The sequence below is a fragment of the Haliaeetus leucocephalus genome, unplaced genomic scaffold (assembly GCF_000737465.1).
Source record: "Haliaeetus leucocephalus isolate CR32 unplaced genomic scaffold, Haliaeetus_leucocephalus-4.0 Scaffold306, whole genome shotgun sequence".
Taxonomy (NCBI): Eukaryota; Metazoa; Chordata; class Aves; order Accipitriformes; family Accipitridae; genus Haliaeetus; species Haliaeetus leucocephalus.
Genome location: NW_010972742.1, coordinates 1,150,007 through 1,164,936, shown reverse-complemented (window position 1 = coordinate 1,164,936; position 14,930 = coordinate 1,150,007). Strand labels below are relative to the sequence as shown.

The window sequence follows — 14,930 nt, the reverse complement described above, 5'->3', positions numbered from 1 at the left end:
GGGGCGGGCTGGGGTGCGGCAGGCCGGGATCGCGCCCACCGCCGCGGCGTCTGGGCCGCCCGCCTCTGCCCGGGCTTTATTAGTAACCTGATAATTCCCCAGCAAAGCCCCGGCAGCGGTTCCACCACGGAGTTAATTGCAGGACGGTAACGTGAGCTGATGGCGGCCGGGGATGGATCCTCGCCGTTATTGGTTTTGACAGCTAAATTGTTAACCGAGAGGGAAATCAGATGAAAGCCATTTTAGAATGAATACAAGACATTAGGTTTAAGCATCGGGGCTGCAAGAAAGCCCGAGAAACCCCGAGGAAGCTCGGCCCCAGGCCCGCCGGCTCGTCCTCCCCTCGGTCCTCGGCTCTGCAGAGGCAGAGCGACGGGGCGACGCGGGCAAGTGCGGAGGAGCGGTGCTGAGAAAGGACAATTTAAGCCGCTCGTCCACGCTGGCGGGGTCTGAATGAGCTCCCACTGCTCCAGAAGAAACACGTAGGAGTTTTCACGGACACAGCCATGAAAGCCGTCTGGCCCCCTACACAGCGCCGGTCGGAACAGGGCAACGCGGGTTTTGTTTGCATCCGAAAGCGATGCAGGGCTGTAACGGCCACGGCACGCCACGGCACAGCAACGCTGACGGCTTTCTCTACTCCCATAATTACAGAGCAGGCGCTCTGGGCCCCGCAAAGTCAGAATGGGCTGAGGAACAGGGTGACTTCAGCCCAGCCTCTGCCTTCCCCAGCCTTGGGATCAAGTCTCGGCCCTGTGGGCAGCGGGTCACCTGCCTGCGCTGCCTGCTGAGGGCAGGTAGATCTCCGAAGCACGAGTTACACAGCTGCTGCCTGCACCAGGAACACGGCCCGGGCAGCACTTGGGGAATGCCAAGCAGTGAAGTTACAGGGTATTAACACCAACTTCATCCCCTTTCTTACCCCCGACCCGCTCCCTCCACCAGCGCTGGTAGGAGGCAGCAACGGGGATGCCTGTCACCGAGCAACCCGGCCAGAATCCCGAGATTTGGGGTTGGGCATGTTATGTGTTCCCACAGGTGAAGGCGTGATTCCGTACCCGCCCCAAGTGAGGGAGTCTCACCATAGGCAGGAAGATCGTTGAGGAAAAACCCACACCATGGACACGGTGAACATTGTCCTTGGTACCCCACCATGCCCCTGGGGATTTGCTGGAAATACAGGGGAAGCAAAGCAACCCCTAAGGGGATAGGGCCATAAGCCAAAGGTAAGAATCAACCCCTAGATTCCTCCTCGGGGGAGCCGGGCACCAAGCCCAGCTCTCCTTCCCACCGCCAGCCTGCCAACCTCCGTACTTACGGCTTTGGAGCCAGCCGCATCTTCCGCCAAAGCGATGCCACGCTTCCCGGTGCTTTTCAAACCTATTTTATGACAGTTGATATGCAAAGCCCCAGAGCTGACGCTCATGAAAAAAACGTTACTGAGCCTTTGCCTCCTCCCAGCTCCAGGGTTAGAAACTCTCTGGTTTTACTGCGCTATCACCGCCGGCTGCCGAAGAGGCTCGGGGCCTTCGGGAAGCCGCAGCATTCCTGGGAAGCACAAGCAGCACAAGCGCCTGCCAGGCCGGCGGCAGCGGGAATGACCGACACAAACACCGACCTGCAATAAAGCTTCCCCAGGTCTGAGTCTGGCTGAACAACAGACAAGGCACTTCTGTTAGTGACTGTGGTAGTGCAGAAAAAAAAAAAATTAAGAAAAAAAAAAAAAAGACTGATGCTATTGTACCCAGATTTTTATCAGTGGACTTCGGCTGATGCCAAGCATTTACCACCCTCACTTCCTGCTTGCCACCCTCACTTTCCTGGAGGAAAACATGCATTTTAAATGTTTATTTAGAGCTGTAAGAATTTCAACAAATTGTATTTAAATACAAATAAATATCCAAGTATGTTTCTGATGGGAACACGACGACATACCCGATTTGCATCTAGGTATTTTCTAAATTCCTAATAGAAATAGAATTGATTGCTGTTCTAAATAACGCAGATACAGATACGGAGGACCACAAACGTTAGACCACGCAAGAACAAAACACAGGCTGTTCACAGAGGAATGTAAATGGGTGTTATTGACATTCATAGGGATACAAACTCCCAATGATACTACTTTTCTCTTTACTCAGGTACCCAAAAACTAGAAAGCAAGTATTTAACATCACAAGACCTACTTTTGAACAATTCAGGCTTTTAACAATCCATCCATCATAGACATGCACAGGTCCATTCCAGATGCTCGGTTCGGAAGCAGGAAGCGTGCTCTGCTTGGAGGTAGGTGCATCGCTGTAGGAATATAAACCTTACTTTGCCATGCCAGTGAGCAACACCTGCGTACAGAAATCAGGGGCTGTTTAAAAATTATTTCGTTCCCTCTTGTTTGAAACCACTGTTAACCAGCTTGGGGAAGCAACTCAAGAGCGACCGACGAGGTAAAGATTCACCACTGACAGGACTAGAGAGAGCAGGCATCGGGAAAATCAGACCCGTATCTCCTGGACTCAAGCACACACGTTCTCCAACATCCCCCCCTCCACACACACTCACAGCACTCTGTGTGTACTAAGGAGAAAACGCTGCCAGGCAATGTTTTTTTCCTCGCATTTCTATTTTGCAGATAACGTTTAGGGAGAAAGATGTGCTGCAGCTCAAATGGTTTAAGCAAAATGCTGTCTGCCAGACTTGTAAATTAAGCACCTGGTGCAGGTAATCCTCAGCACACAGCAGAACCATTTCGCCACAAACACTTGTGCCACTTTACACCAAGAGGTCAGTGAAAACCACAAGTTGGACTGGTTGGTGGGCAAACGCTGAGGTCACATGCTTGACAGATGTCTCGGAGGCTGCAATGTTATTCTCACGCTGTCACATCTGGTTTATGAAGAGCTGCCACTGAAGGGGATTACTGAACGAAACATTAGATATGTCACTGCTGCGCTCTGAGGCTTAGGGCACGGCGCAGACCTCAGTGGTGTGTAAATACACTAATTCCTACATGGAGGCACATACCTACAGCCTAAATGACACTGAAAATACCTGTGCTGTGTCATTATCTTAAGGTTATTGCATCACAAAGGAATACCTTAAAGTTTGCAAATCAAAATGCAAAACAAATTTGCTTTGGTGCATATAAAATATTGCATGCACAGTTACTAAAAGTGTTGCAAAATCTATTTAAAATGAGTTTTATTGAGATGAAAAAGTTTTCCATGGTAACTACAGAATGTTAATCAAAACCAAGTGCTTCCCCTCCATTAAAAACACAAATCAGAATACTTTTTGTTCAAAAATACTTTAAAAAGTAATCAGTTAAATGGAGTATTTTTGGATGTGCTTTACTCCACACACTGGTTACTGTTTCTAATCTTGCTAATGAATGCACACTAACGAGAGGTTGTCTGCGTGTTCATCAGAGGCTTTGAAGGGAACCTACTTTTCTGAACAGCGTTCAGCTGTGAAGCTGCGCTGGCAGTAAGGAGTATTCAGCAGACCACCTAAGGTGTTACAAAACACTGTGCCACGTACAGTGGTGGTGTGCTCAGGTGGCAGTATCCTTCTCACTCTACAAAGTACAAAAGCATCGGAGGACTCCAGGTATACAAAGCAGTGTTTCTTGCTACCATTGTCCATTCATAAGCATCATCTTCTAGATTTCCAGGCAGCTCTGGAATAAGGAGTAGTCCTTTTCTTATCCGGTGGTTTGAAGTAAGAATAAACAGGTGCTGCAGGGTATTCCGCATCTGGATTTTCTGCCATCATTTTCAGCTTGGCTTCGATGGCCTTTATTTTTGCACTGACACTGGAAAGAGGAAAAGCAGAAGAGAAATTGAGCTTGATCTTCACATGGAATCAGACTACAGCAATCCAGAGATTTTGTTGACAGGCAAATACTTAGTCACACGAGGAGGGGCTAGGCAGCCCCCATCGCTGCATTCACAAGCAGCATGAAGTTGGGAGGCAGGAATCTACTGCTTAAAGCCCATGCTATTTCATTTCAACCCTCAGCACAGATTTGCTCCTCCAAGATATATCACAGCACCACAAAATAACGGTCCTTGCACCTACTCAGCACTTTCTTGAGGACACTAAGCGAGACAAGTACACAACAAGGCTTCCTACCTCATGTAAAATGATGTCATTTAAAGAGGTCTGAGCATGTGCAGCAGAGAGCACAGCTCAGACAAGGCTGCTGGAAACAGCAGAGAAATGAAAGCCAGACTTCCTCCCAGCTACAAGACCGCTTGGGATGGGAAAACCCCAGACTCTAATTAGGTCAGGAAGAAACATTATTTCAGCATTAGCAGGGTTTATCCCAGAGGGAGAACCTATCCTAGGTTACACCCCAAATTCCTAGGACTTTTGTTATTCACTGTCCTCCATTGGGTATGGACCGAGGAATGTTCCCTTCTCTGCTGTGGATTCTTGCAGCATCCATCCTCACTAAAACAACTCCTTCGTGGCACTGACGTAGCTAACAATCGGCACGGCTCAAGTCTCTCTACTCATTACTTCCTAGCATGTTCCTTCTGAATTCCAAGCTCATTTTATCTGTAGGCAAATTCATTATCCCCAGTCCCAGTTCCTTATAGGGTTCCACTGACAGAACACACAGGAAAAATCACATAGCCTTTCAATCACACTGTGAATTAGCAAAGCAGCACTATGTGCTTTAGGTAAACAGAGGGACTGGAGAGTTTAACCACATCCCACAGAGAAGACCTACCGGCCCTAATGTTGGCAAAAAAAAAACAAAACAAAACAAAAAATTATGTGAACTACTACCTGTGATTGTTTTAATCGTTTGCCACTATAGCAGAAATTCTTGCTTACTCATATTAGTACAGTGCAAAACCTCTCACTGATATTCATATGAAGAAATGCAAAGCACATTCTGCCCATAGGAGCTGGAATGTTACATATTCCCAATTCCTCTCCTCAGGTCTTTTTCTTCCTACTGCCCTAGTAGCTTCACGCGTTAGAAAATGAACTTCAAGTATGAAGTGTCCGACGTCAGATGAGTTACTGTGCAGCTTGCTGCCCTTTTTAAAACAGCTTTGCTGCCACATTAGATTTTTAGCACAAATGTGATGCCAAAAACTCTTGATCTTAGTGAAACTGGAAGAAGTTAGTTCCCTGCCACTCCTGGCTTGGTCACCTCTCATCTCCTACCTTAGGTTAGACTGGGGCGGCTCCGTGCTGGAAGATGGCTCCAGACTGATTGGAAGGATCTTCTCATTTTTATTGTGATCATATCTCTGTGAACAAGAGATTAAGGACCGAAGTCAGCTGGAATTACGAACAAAGAAACATTTGCCCACAGATACACTTTAAAGTTGGATTAACATCACTTCAGATTTTGTGAATCTTTTGCTAGGAATTATTTTGGTGGCTGTCATGGTTTAACCCCAGCCAGCAACTAAGCACCACGCAGCTGCTTGCTCACTCCACCCCCCCAGTGGGATGGGGAGAGAATCAGGAAAAAAAAAAAAAGTAAAACTTGTGGGTTGAGGTAAGAACAGTTTAATATGATAGAAAGGAAAAAAATAATAATTATAATAATAACAATAATACAATTACAATAATGACAATAATAATAATAGAACTGGAATATACAAAACAAGTGATGCACAGTGCAATTGCTCACCACTTGCCGACTGATGCCCGAGCAGCAACCTGCCCCCCCCCCGTTTATATACTAGACATGACGTCACATGGTATGGAATACCCCTTTGGCCAGTTTGGGTCAGCTGGCCTGGCTGTGTCCCCTCCCAACTTCTTGTGCCCCTCCAGCCCTCTTGCTGGCTGAAAAATCTTTGACTTAGTCTAAACACTACTTAGCAACAACTGAAAATACCGGTGTGTTATCAACATTCTTCTCATACTGAATCCAAAACATAACACTATACCAGCTACTGGAAAGAAAATTAACTATCCCAGCCAAACCAGGACAGTGATCAAACACTGAAACAAATCCCAACTATAGTATTTATTAGTACCAATATGGAATGTAGACTCTGACACTGAACATTTATGTGCATTGTACTATGGATCCTTAAACCTTACCCTGTCTTATCATTTCTCGTTCCCCTCTATATAAGGCATGAAGCAAAGATGATAAATTTTAAGGTAACTACTGTACTGTATTGCTATGCTCTTTATACAGACATTGTGCAGGGTCAGGAGGTAACCCAAGCACATGACTGTACAAAATCATGCAGTGCTGGGAGAAAAGAAAAAAAAAAAAAAAGAAAAAAAAAGAAAAGACCAGTTAGGAACCACCTCCGTTCTGTAGAAAGCAGCTTGTGAGTCTGTCATCTCTGCGGGCAATGGGCCTCCTGAACTATTTGCAGTGTTCTGCTTCCTTATTTCGCTTGGCACACAGTCAGGTTTGTTTTTCAGCAGGGCTGCTCAAACCAACAGTATCTGCTAAGCCTTGGCCACTCATCCTTAAACTACTTAGCATGGTGCTGGTATTGTCTAAAATAAACACTTGTTACAATAAGCCAAAGTTCTGTGTTGTTAAATCTTTCCATTCACAGATTAGAAAGTGCCATGCAAACTGAACTGATTATTTATGCATGTTCTTTACCATACCCTGGACAGCCAAGCACTGTGCTACCCCGCTGAACTCCCAGCTGAGCAGACACTCACTCCTCTGGCTGAAACTCCTTTTACGGCCTGATCACTCTTCAGGCATCCGGAAGCACGTGGCACTCTAGTAGCTACAGAGCTAAAGAAAATGGAGACTTGGATTTGCGCAAGCTTGGATGTGCTGACAAGAGCCTGGAGCCCTTGAAGCCAGTAATTAAAACAACATGGTCTCCTTCAACGAAGATACCTGTTTTGTTTTTTTCTAGCATCCAAAACAGATGCACTAGTACACTTGATAAGAGAAAGGGTAGGAAGCTGCTTGTAGGATAATCGACACACGCTAAAAGCAAACTACCCAAAGGAAAATAGCAACGAGCAGCTCCCCTCCCCCCTCCCCGAAAATCCATTTATCTGCAAATAAAGTTATTCAAAATAAATTGCTTTATCAAATACCAGATAGTAAATAACTGCAGAAGAAACAAGACAAGAATTTGAAAAAATTAAAACAAGGATGTTCCAGAAGGTGCTGCCTAAGTTAATATTAAAAACGTGATGTTTTATTTGACCGAGCAAGCAATAAAAGGATATTTAGCTTAGATGTGAAATATGTTGCTTTAAAGTCGGAAGTAATTAGAGCGGCTGCCACATGAGTGCTTTCAGAAATGGAACAAAGTACTTGGTAATTGGGAATTTCCATGCATCTCCTATCCAAAAAGGGAGCAAAACCGCAAAGGGAAAGATTCAAACCTTCAGCCAATCACTCACTAAGTTTGGGAAAAGTTAAGATAGATGTAATCTGTTCACACCGCTCGTATCAGAAACTCCCTTACAAAGAACATCAGGTTAAATGGCCTATTCTTACGCAGAGCTAATCCAGCACAGTTCAGGTAGACAAGAGTAGTGGTAGATTGTTAATACCGTTTCTGTGAGAGTTATTTCCTAAAATAGACTGAAATTATCTTGCCAGGCTAAGACAGCCTTGATAAGTATTGTTCCTTAATATTAAAAGTTTTTCAATTTTGCAAGTTAAAAGCAATTCTTATTTACAGCTCCCACCTTACCTTGACTTGTGCGTGTGCCCACCGCACCACCAATTTCTTGGAAAGGGCCAGCTTCCCATTGAGACACTGGATCGCCTTTTCTGCTTCCTGCACAGGAAGACAGTTCAATAAACAAAGCAAGTCTTTAGTCAAAACCAACTCAGATGTAAAGAGCCTTTTTTCTTTGTTAATCAGTCTTCTGTAAGTACAGCTAACTGACAGCAAAGAAAGTTTATCCCATTGTATCCCAATCCAGGAATATCTTTGGAAGACTCCAACATCTGAGTAACCAGACTTTTATCAGCCTTACTGGTTTATTCTTTCACTTGTTTTGGGGGAGGAAATGGGGAAAATGGTCAGGACTTTTGAAAATACCAAACACAGAGGCTACTGGAATAGCATTCTGAGGGAGGTTTGTGCTACAGGAGTTTCTCTAGAAAATACCGTGACTCATTACAGTGATTACACGTGCCTCATTAACACCTGTCTATGCTTATTTCAGATCCTGCTCATGTGCACTGGGGACATTATCCATTTGGTCCTGTTCTAGGCTCAGCAGTGGAATCTCAGTGGTGGGACACTCCCATAAAACTTGATTCACAGCAGTTGAAGATTTATGTTGCAATGCTGTTCCACCTTGCTACGAATAATTTTCTAGAGCTAACACACTGTGCCAGGGCTCTTCTGACATCCTTACCAGCAACTGCACAGCAAAAGGATGGGGTCATACAACCACAAGCAGTCTCTATACACGCTGTTCTTCCTAACTTTTGAACGATTCTAGCAGAATTATGACAAAATAACTACAACTCTGATGTTGCAGGTGAGCATGACTTGAAATTTTGATTTGTAACAAGAGCTAAAACCCCAAATGGACAGCCAGGGGCAGTTCACTCCAGGATGCTGCAGATGTGTCATGTTGTACATCCAGCAGCATCGCACAAGTTGGTGTTTGTGCATTCATGAAGCCAAAAGAAAAACTAGGAGGACTTCAGAGCAGTTCTGGATTTCAGATGGTCTGGCAGGCTGATCCAAGGCTCTGCATGGATCACAGCATCTCCACGGTACAACTCCATGAGCTCACTACAAAAGTGGACCAAAGAACTGGCCCCTTCTGATTAGCATTAGAAAGCAAGATTCAGGAAAAGACAGCAGAGGAGAAAGGAAATCACTATTGCTACTTCCAGGAGCAGTCACAAAGTGGCTGTCACAGAGTGGAGCTGTTATGAGTCTGTGGGTTTGTGTGGACAAGGTATTTAATTTATCCCTTCCTGTTCTAGCTTTAAATTAAAAAAAAAAAAAAAAAAAAAAGATAGGGAAAGAAGCCAGGCATTTAAATCAGAATTTTAGATAAAAGCAACATACCTGTTTGGTTTCAAAGTTTACAAAACAGTAACCCCTCGGCTGCCCCTCCAGAGCACCAGACTTGTGAAAGAGAAAGTCAAATTGCTTTACTTTGCCAAACTTCTGAAGGAGTTTGAGAAGGTGGTACCTGAAGGGGAGAGAAGACATTTATGACACCTTCCATCACTTTGAAAGTGAGGAGATAGAGAGGAACCCCCTGACACACACGCACGTTTCACACTCAGTAACATAAGCAGTTCAGTTGTGTCATTCATGTATTTCCAAATACCTGCAGAGGTGGGTGCCCTGTACATCAACTCTTCAGCATCCATAGCTCAGAGCTGCATTATCAGCAATTGCTCTAAAACCCCAAGGCACAAAGCTTCCCTCTCAGCAGCGCTAGCTGAAGGGCATGCAGAAGATCTACTAATAGCTGGCTTTTGGACAATTATGCAATGGCTCCCTAGGCTCTGGGAGGGCTTTGCCTCCTGCCTCTCTAAATCACACCTACTTTCAAGCATAAGCACCATCATGTGTCCCCCTCCCTAGCCCTGACGTGACTGCCTGAAGCTCCATCCCACGTATTCCTCTCCTCACACAGGCAGTCCTAGCCCACAGTCCACAGCACCCTGCACCCCTCAGGATCCCCACTATTCTTGCTGCCTTCTCTCTCCCTGTACAAGCACTGCTAGTCCCACCCCTTCTCTGTGCCAAGCAGTATCGGTGCACTGACAAGGACATGGCCAGATCATACAGAAATGCAGCCCCTCTCTCACTTGCCTGGTAGAGGTGGGGAAGCAGGAAGACAGAAGAATAAGCAGAACAAACTGCAACCAGGAATTGACAGTAGACCAGGCAAAAAAGGGCACCAGACAGACCTGAGTATCATCCAGGCCAAATCTGCCAGTGCTTCTGGCTCAGACAGCCTTTCAGCAACATGCACATGAAAGTCAGACACTTATTTAGCCAATTATCTTCCTGCCATCCAGTGGGAAGTGTGCTGTTTCCAATAAAACTGCGAAAGCCGAGTAAATCTGTCTGCTTAGTATCCAGTGCACTGAGCAACTTAAAATAAGGAGCACATTTGTTGTACAGACCACATCTAATCCTGAAAGTTCTTTGCAGATTTTTTTGGTTCCCTGGGATCAAAGTGTTTAACAACACTAGCTGACCTAGAAGGAAAATGACACCTATTACTAGTTCACTGCCTGACCCCATCCCTAGTGTTTAAGAATTGTCTAAGGATTTAATAAGGCCATCTTAGTCAGGACTCCTCTTCTCCTGATCAGCTGTACAGCATTCATTAGCAAGACATGTAGTCTATGCCCAATTTTCAGCTTGCAGGATAACACTCAGTGCTCTGAAAGCCTACCAGGATAACTCAAAGTGCAGATGGAGCACCAGGCACTGGATGAAACCTTGCATGTCCAGACATGAACGGTCAGTAGTGGCCCAAGACAGCCAAATACACCAGGCAACTTTAGGGACAGTCTAAATAGGAAGGGCAGACAACATTTTTCCTAATAAAGCCTGATAGGATGTTTGAAAAGGGCTTTAGCCCTTTGTTAAGCTTCAGGAGCCAGGCAAGAAAGTTCCAGGAATGTGAGTCATCTCACAGGATGGGTCACGGTGGACATTCAGGATATGCACTTTTAAAGAGGTGAAGGTGCAGCAAGTGTTCAGATGAGCAGTGCAGATGCAGAAGGGCCAAGTTATCTCCCAGGGGAATATGCACATTGTAATTGATTATGGAAGGCTTCCCACATCCTTCGGAATAGAGACGAAGCACATGGTCTTTCAAGAGGCCTACAAACCCTCAGTCTCTGCTCAGATGGTAAAGGAGACAGAAAAGCAACAGCCAGAAAAAAAAGGAGCTGGTTACACAGTCGCCAAGTTTCACCACCACACCTCAAGCTACCAACAAGCAGTCACAGACATACAAGTAAAAACACCTGCTTTGGAGATGTGATGTATATGTAAAACCCCTCCTGTTGAACTTTCAGAGCTCCCAAAATGTGTAAATGCACCTCAGGTTTGTCTCTGTAAACATATTGTATGAAAAGCACTTCCAATTTTAGTGATATGAAAATAAAGTCCTTATCACCAGAATGCTGCTCCTCTTTTGGCAAGTACAGAGGCAGTGGAAAGGCAACTATTATTCTCACTGCATTCTGTTCAGCAACAACAAAACCCTGCAGTTGCCCCGCTAAGTGCAACACTTTGTGTTTTGGTTTTTTTTCCTGAGAACCTCTGCATTCAAATAGTACTTTCTTAGAAGCAAAGTGGTAGTTGTTTCTTTAAAACAAATTTCATTAAGAGTCTAGAAGAACCTATGTAATTATTTTATTTAGAATCTTTAGGACGTAGATGATGCAAATGCTATTTTCCAACCATGCATGCAATTTTTACAACTGCAGATCACCTACTCTTCATGGAACAGCTCGAACTGAAGTCTTGTACAACTAAAAGTTTCAGGCTGTGATTATGACTTGTTACTGTTAATATAGCGAGGGCATTAACAGTAAGTTGACAAATAGTTCTCCAAGCCAAGAGGACTTCAGTACTGAAGGAAGACACATCACGGAAAACGCAAAGCTTTAAAAAAAAAAAAGTGAGAACATGTAAAAAGCTTTACTATGGCAACGACTTGGGTTATCCAGAGCTTGGAAGTTATTCGCACAGATGTGGCCTCACCGTGCTGTGCAGATCACCGCAGCCAACCTCAATTTCCACTTCCTGTCATCTGATGTGAATGCGAGACAAACCAGCAGCTCCCCCATTTCCTTTTCCTCCACTCTTCCTCCTGGCACCCTGAGTGCTATTCAAACACAGGCAAGGCTTCCTCTGAACAATGCTGTCCCAAGGATACCGCAAAGGTACCGGGCCACATGCGAAACCTATTATTGTGAAGAATTTGCCCCACTGGGAGTCAGTAAGAGTCTGTAACAACAACTTACGCGCACATTGTTTTCTAGGTGAGACTCATCACGATGGGATCCTAGACAAGTGGATCGGCAGAACAGCCGAGGAAGTTGAACACCCGCTATTTCATACCCGTGGAAAATGAATGGTCATTCAAAGGCTACTGGAAACTAGATAATATGTATGTGTAACTACAGAGCTGAAAATGAAATTTTTGCCTGTCCAAAATGTTGAAAAGTCTCAAAAGGCTTTACAAACAGGAATGGGCAGAGGCAGTCCTACTCTGCTTGCCACACAGCAGATGTAACTAAAGTACAGGTTTTTCCCCGAGACAGGAGCACTGAGAGGTGATGTGAACAAACAGTTGTGCCACAGCACATCTCCTATCCTACTGTGCAGCTGGGGGACAAATGCTGCACCACGCAATGCTCACGGTGATGGTGAGGAGACTCCTCAGCTTCCTTGCTCAGTGATACCAAACCCAGAACCGACCATCTGCTGCTCTCCTCGTGCACTGCCATGGCAGGCCCCGCAGCAGGGATCATTCAGCATCAGAAGTGCCTGGAGACAGTGTCCTGTGTCGTGAACAGCTGCAAGGTCCTATGGTGCCCGCTCACCTCCTTCCAGCTCTAAAAATATGCTCAGTAGACTCCTAATACTATCTTCTTCCACAGGCAGAACAATCTTTTAAGGATGCTGGATAAAAGAAGTCACCCAAACAAACACATTACTGGTAAGGAGGAATGCCCACCAAAAGACCCACCATACCCCAGTACGTAGGGTATGCCAGTGTTCAGGATCCTTTGAGACTCCCAGTTGACTCACAGTTACTCAGTATGTGCAACAGCCTCCTATAAGCCATCAATTTGCAGGCTGTAATTTGTGGGCAGCCCTATATTTATAAATTCCTATTACTGCAGCTTGTGCTCAAACGTGTACGTTACCTATTAACTCCCTAGTGCTTGATTGCAGCTATAGGTTGCTCTCTAAATGGAAGTCTTGGAGTAATTCAAGACTTTCTGAACTCATTTCTGCTCGAGAAAGTCACAACCAGTTATTAACTCTGCTAACAACTCAATCAACTTTACTCCGTCTTAAACAAATCTAACATAGAAATTGCAGAGGCAACCCTTTAAAGATCAGATAAAAGCAGCAAATGAAGAAACAGCTATTTAGTTTTCAGGTGTATGTTTTCAGTCATATGATTAGTAACCTCAGCAGGGATAATTCAGATGAGCCAGTATGAGCAGAGATGTAAGCCCTTAGGATAAGAAGTTAAGGGCCACGATGAGTTATAGAAACTTACTGACCTGACACAGAACCACACTCTTTCTCTCTATGCTGAGAACGTGTTAAAAGAAACTTCCTCTTTTTTTTTATTTACAAGGAAACAGAGATTACAATACAGTTTGCAGGAGAGAATAGCCATTTTTAAAGCAAAACCAAAAGCAAGAATTATAAAGCCTGGAATAAGCAACAAGCACTGTCACTCATCACTGGGCAAACTTTAAACATTTAGTAGCATGGAAGCACCCCTAGGTTTGATGGCACTGGAGAACGAAGCCCCTTGCCCACAGCTGTGACGCTGCTCTGGACACAGTCCCTGGCAGCGAGGGTAGCAGGGCAGCCATGCCCCACACCTGGACTGTTGAATTCATGCATCTGCAATAGGTTATTTGAAAAGGAACAGCCTGCCCATGCAAGAAGCCAGCTGAAGCCCACAAAACTCATTTCACCTTGTCTATGAAAACACTAAATTTTGCCACATAAAGCTATTACTTGTCTGGCCTAGATTCAGAGGAACAAGCTAAACTGAAAAGGTCTTTAAAAACACCATTAATGATCACCCTGGGAAGTGAAGGACCTAATGCATTTACAGACACCCACTATTCTTCCCCTCACACTAACCCAGTTTCCTGAATCTTCAAGGACCCAGTAAACAACACGCTCAAGAACTCCTATATCTAATTTTATGTGGTCAGTGAATGTGGGCAAACCAGAGTAACATAGCTGTGGGATAAAAATGGTAATTAATGCAGAAGCCACCCAAAGCTGAATGGCTGAAAAGCACAATGCATTAATGATTCCATTTAGAGGCTATTAGAAAACTGCTCTGTTAAGATGAACCACATTTAGAATAAAAACCTAGCACCTGCACACACACAAAAAGAAGCAGGAAGAAAAAGTATTCCATGACAGAGATATACAATAGTCAATCAAAAATGCTTGTTTCTTAGAAGTGTATAAACCCCAAACTGTTTTCTTTTGGGTTTTGGGTTTTTTTAATACAACCTACTTATTTCTCAGCACACTATCCAAATATTGGACAGCAAGTCATATTTCCTTGACTATTTAGCTGTGCAAATATTATGTTTGCTCAGAAGATAATTATCTGTAGTCTGGAGAAAACACAAAATGCATACACACACGTTTGATTTATATGCTTATCCACCATAAGCAGCCAGTCACACTGTGCCCTACCTCGTTACCACTCAGTTACTCCAGTAACTCTCCTCTGTACAACCTGACACCAGCAAAATAACAATACAAGGCTCTTAGTCACCCTGACAGTTTCAAAGCTAAAATTCTAACATTTCCCTAGTTTAGAAAACAAGGATGTTTTCAACCCCTGGGCTTCCAGCCTGAGCGGTGGCTCAGAGCACCGCTGTGTGCGGTAGTTAAGCACTTACCTCTGAGCGCAAGGTCTGTGGGGCCAGCGCAGCCCTGGAGACACCCCACATACACAAAGCCCCCCGCCAACCCCCCAAACGTCAGGCCATCCGCTGCCAGGCGGCGGCACCGACCAGACACAGGGCCGCCCACCCAGTGCCGTGGGAGCTGGGACCAGCTGGCAAATCCACCAGAGTGGGTGACTGCCACCCCTCGCTGCGGGGGCAGAGCCAAGAGCTGGCCGTGCTCCTGCAGCCTGCTCTGCCCTCCTGGGCACGGGGGGCACCGCCAACGCGGGTCCCCCAAACTGTCACCCACCCCACACCCGGCCGAGCCCCCCCCGGCACCGGG

At 45.2% G+C, this 14,930-nt stretch overlaps 2 protein-coding genes across 2 annotated transcripts in view; both read right to left on the bottom strand.

The window, feature by feature from the left end:
- LHX6 (LIM homeobox 6) overlaps positions 1 to 1,338 on the bottom strand; it is a 17,034-nt gene extending 15,696 nt beyond the window's left edge. Inside the window, exons 1-2 of the mRNA XM_010571087.1 lie at positions 1,319 to 1,338; positions 1,083 to 1,170 (exon numbers count right to left, since the gene is read on the bottom strand). Coding sequence (XP_010569389.1) covers positions 1,083 to 1,170; positions 1,319 to 1,338 — 108 coding nt within the window. The remainder of the gene's footprint in view (positions 1 to 1,082; positions 1,171 to 1,318) is intronic.
- A 1,843-nt stretch (positions 1,339 to 3,181) lies between these two features.
- RBM18 (RNA binding motif protein 18) lies at positions 3,182 to 11,429 on the bottom strand. The gene is made up of 4 exons (XM_010570747.1): positions 9,009 to 11,429; positions 7,665 to 7,751; positions 5,182 to 5,267; positions 3,182 to 3,811 (listed from the first exon to the last, which is right to left on the bottom strand). The coding sequence occupies exons 1-4, from the start codon at positions 9,153 to 9,155 to the stop codon at positions 3,652 to 3,654; spliced, it is 480 nt and encodes a 159-aa protein (XP_010569049.1). The 5' UTR covers positions 9,156 to 11,429; the 3' UTR covers positions 3,182 to 3,651.
- Between the last annotated feature and the right edge of the window lie 3,501 nt (positions 11,430 to 14,930).

Coding starts and splice junctions, on each gene's coding strand:
- RBM18 (XM_010570747.1), bottom strand. CDS start 9,155: ATGTCTTCTCTCCCCTTCAGGTACCACCTTCTCAAACTCCTTCAGAAG. Junction 7,752..9,008: donor TAAACTTTGAAACCAAACAG/GTATGTTGCTTT, acceptor CTTCCTGTGCAG/GAAGCAGAAAAGGCGATCCA. Junction 3,812..5,181: donor CCGCCCCAGTCTAACCTAAG/GTAGGAGATGAG, acceptor TCCTCTTTCCAG/TGTCAGTGCAAAAATAAAGG.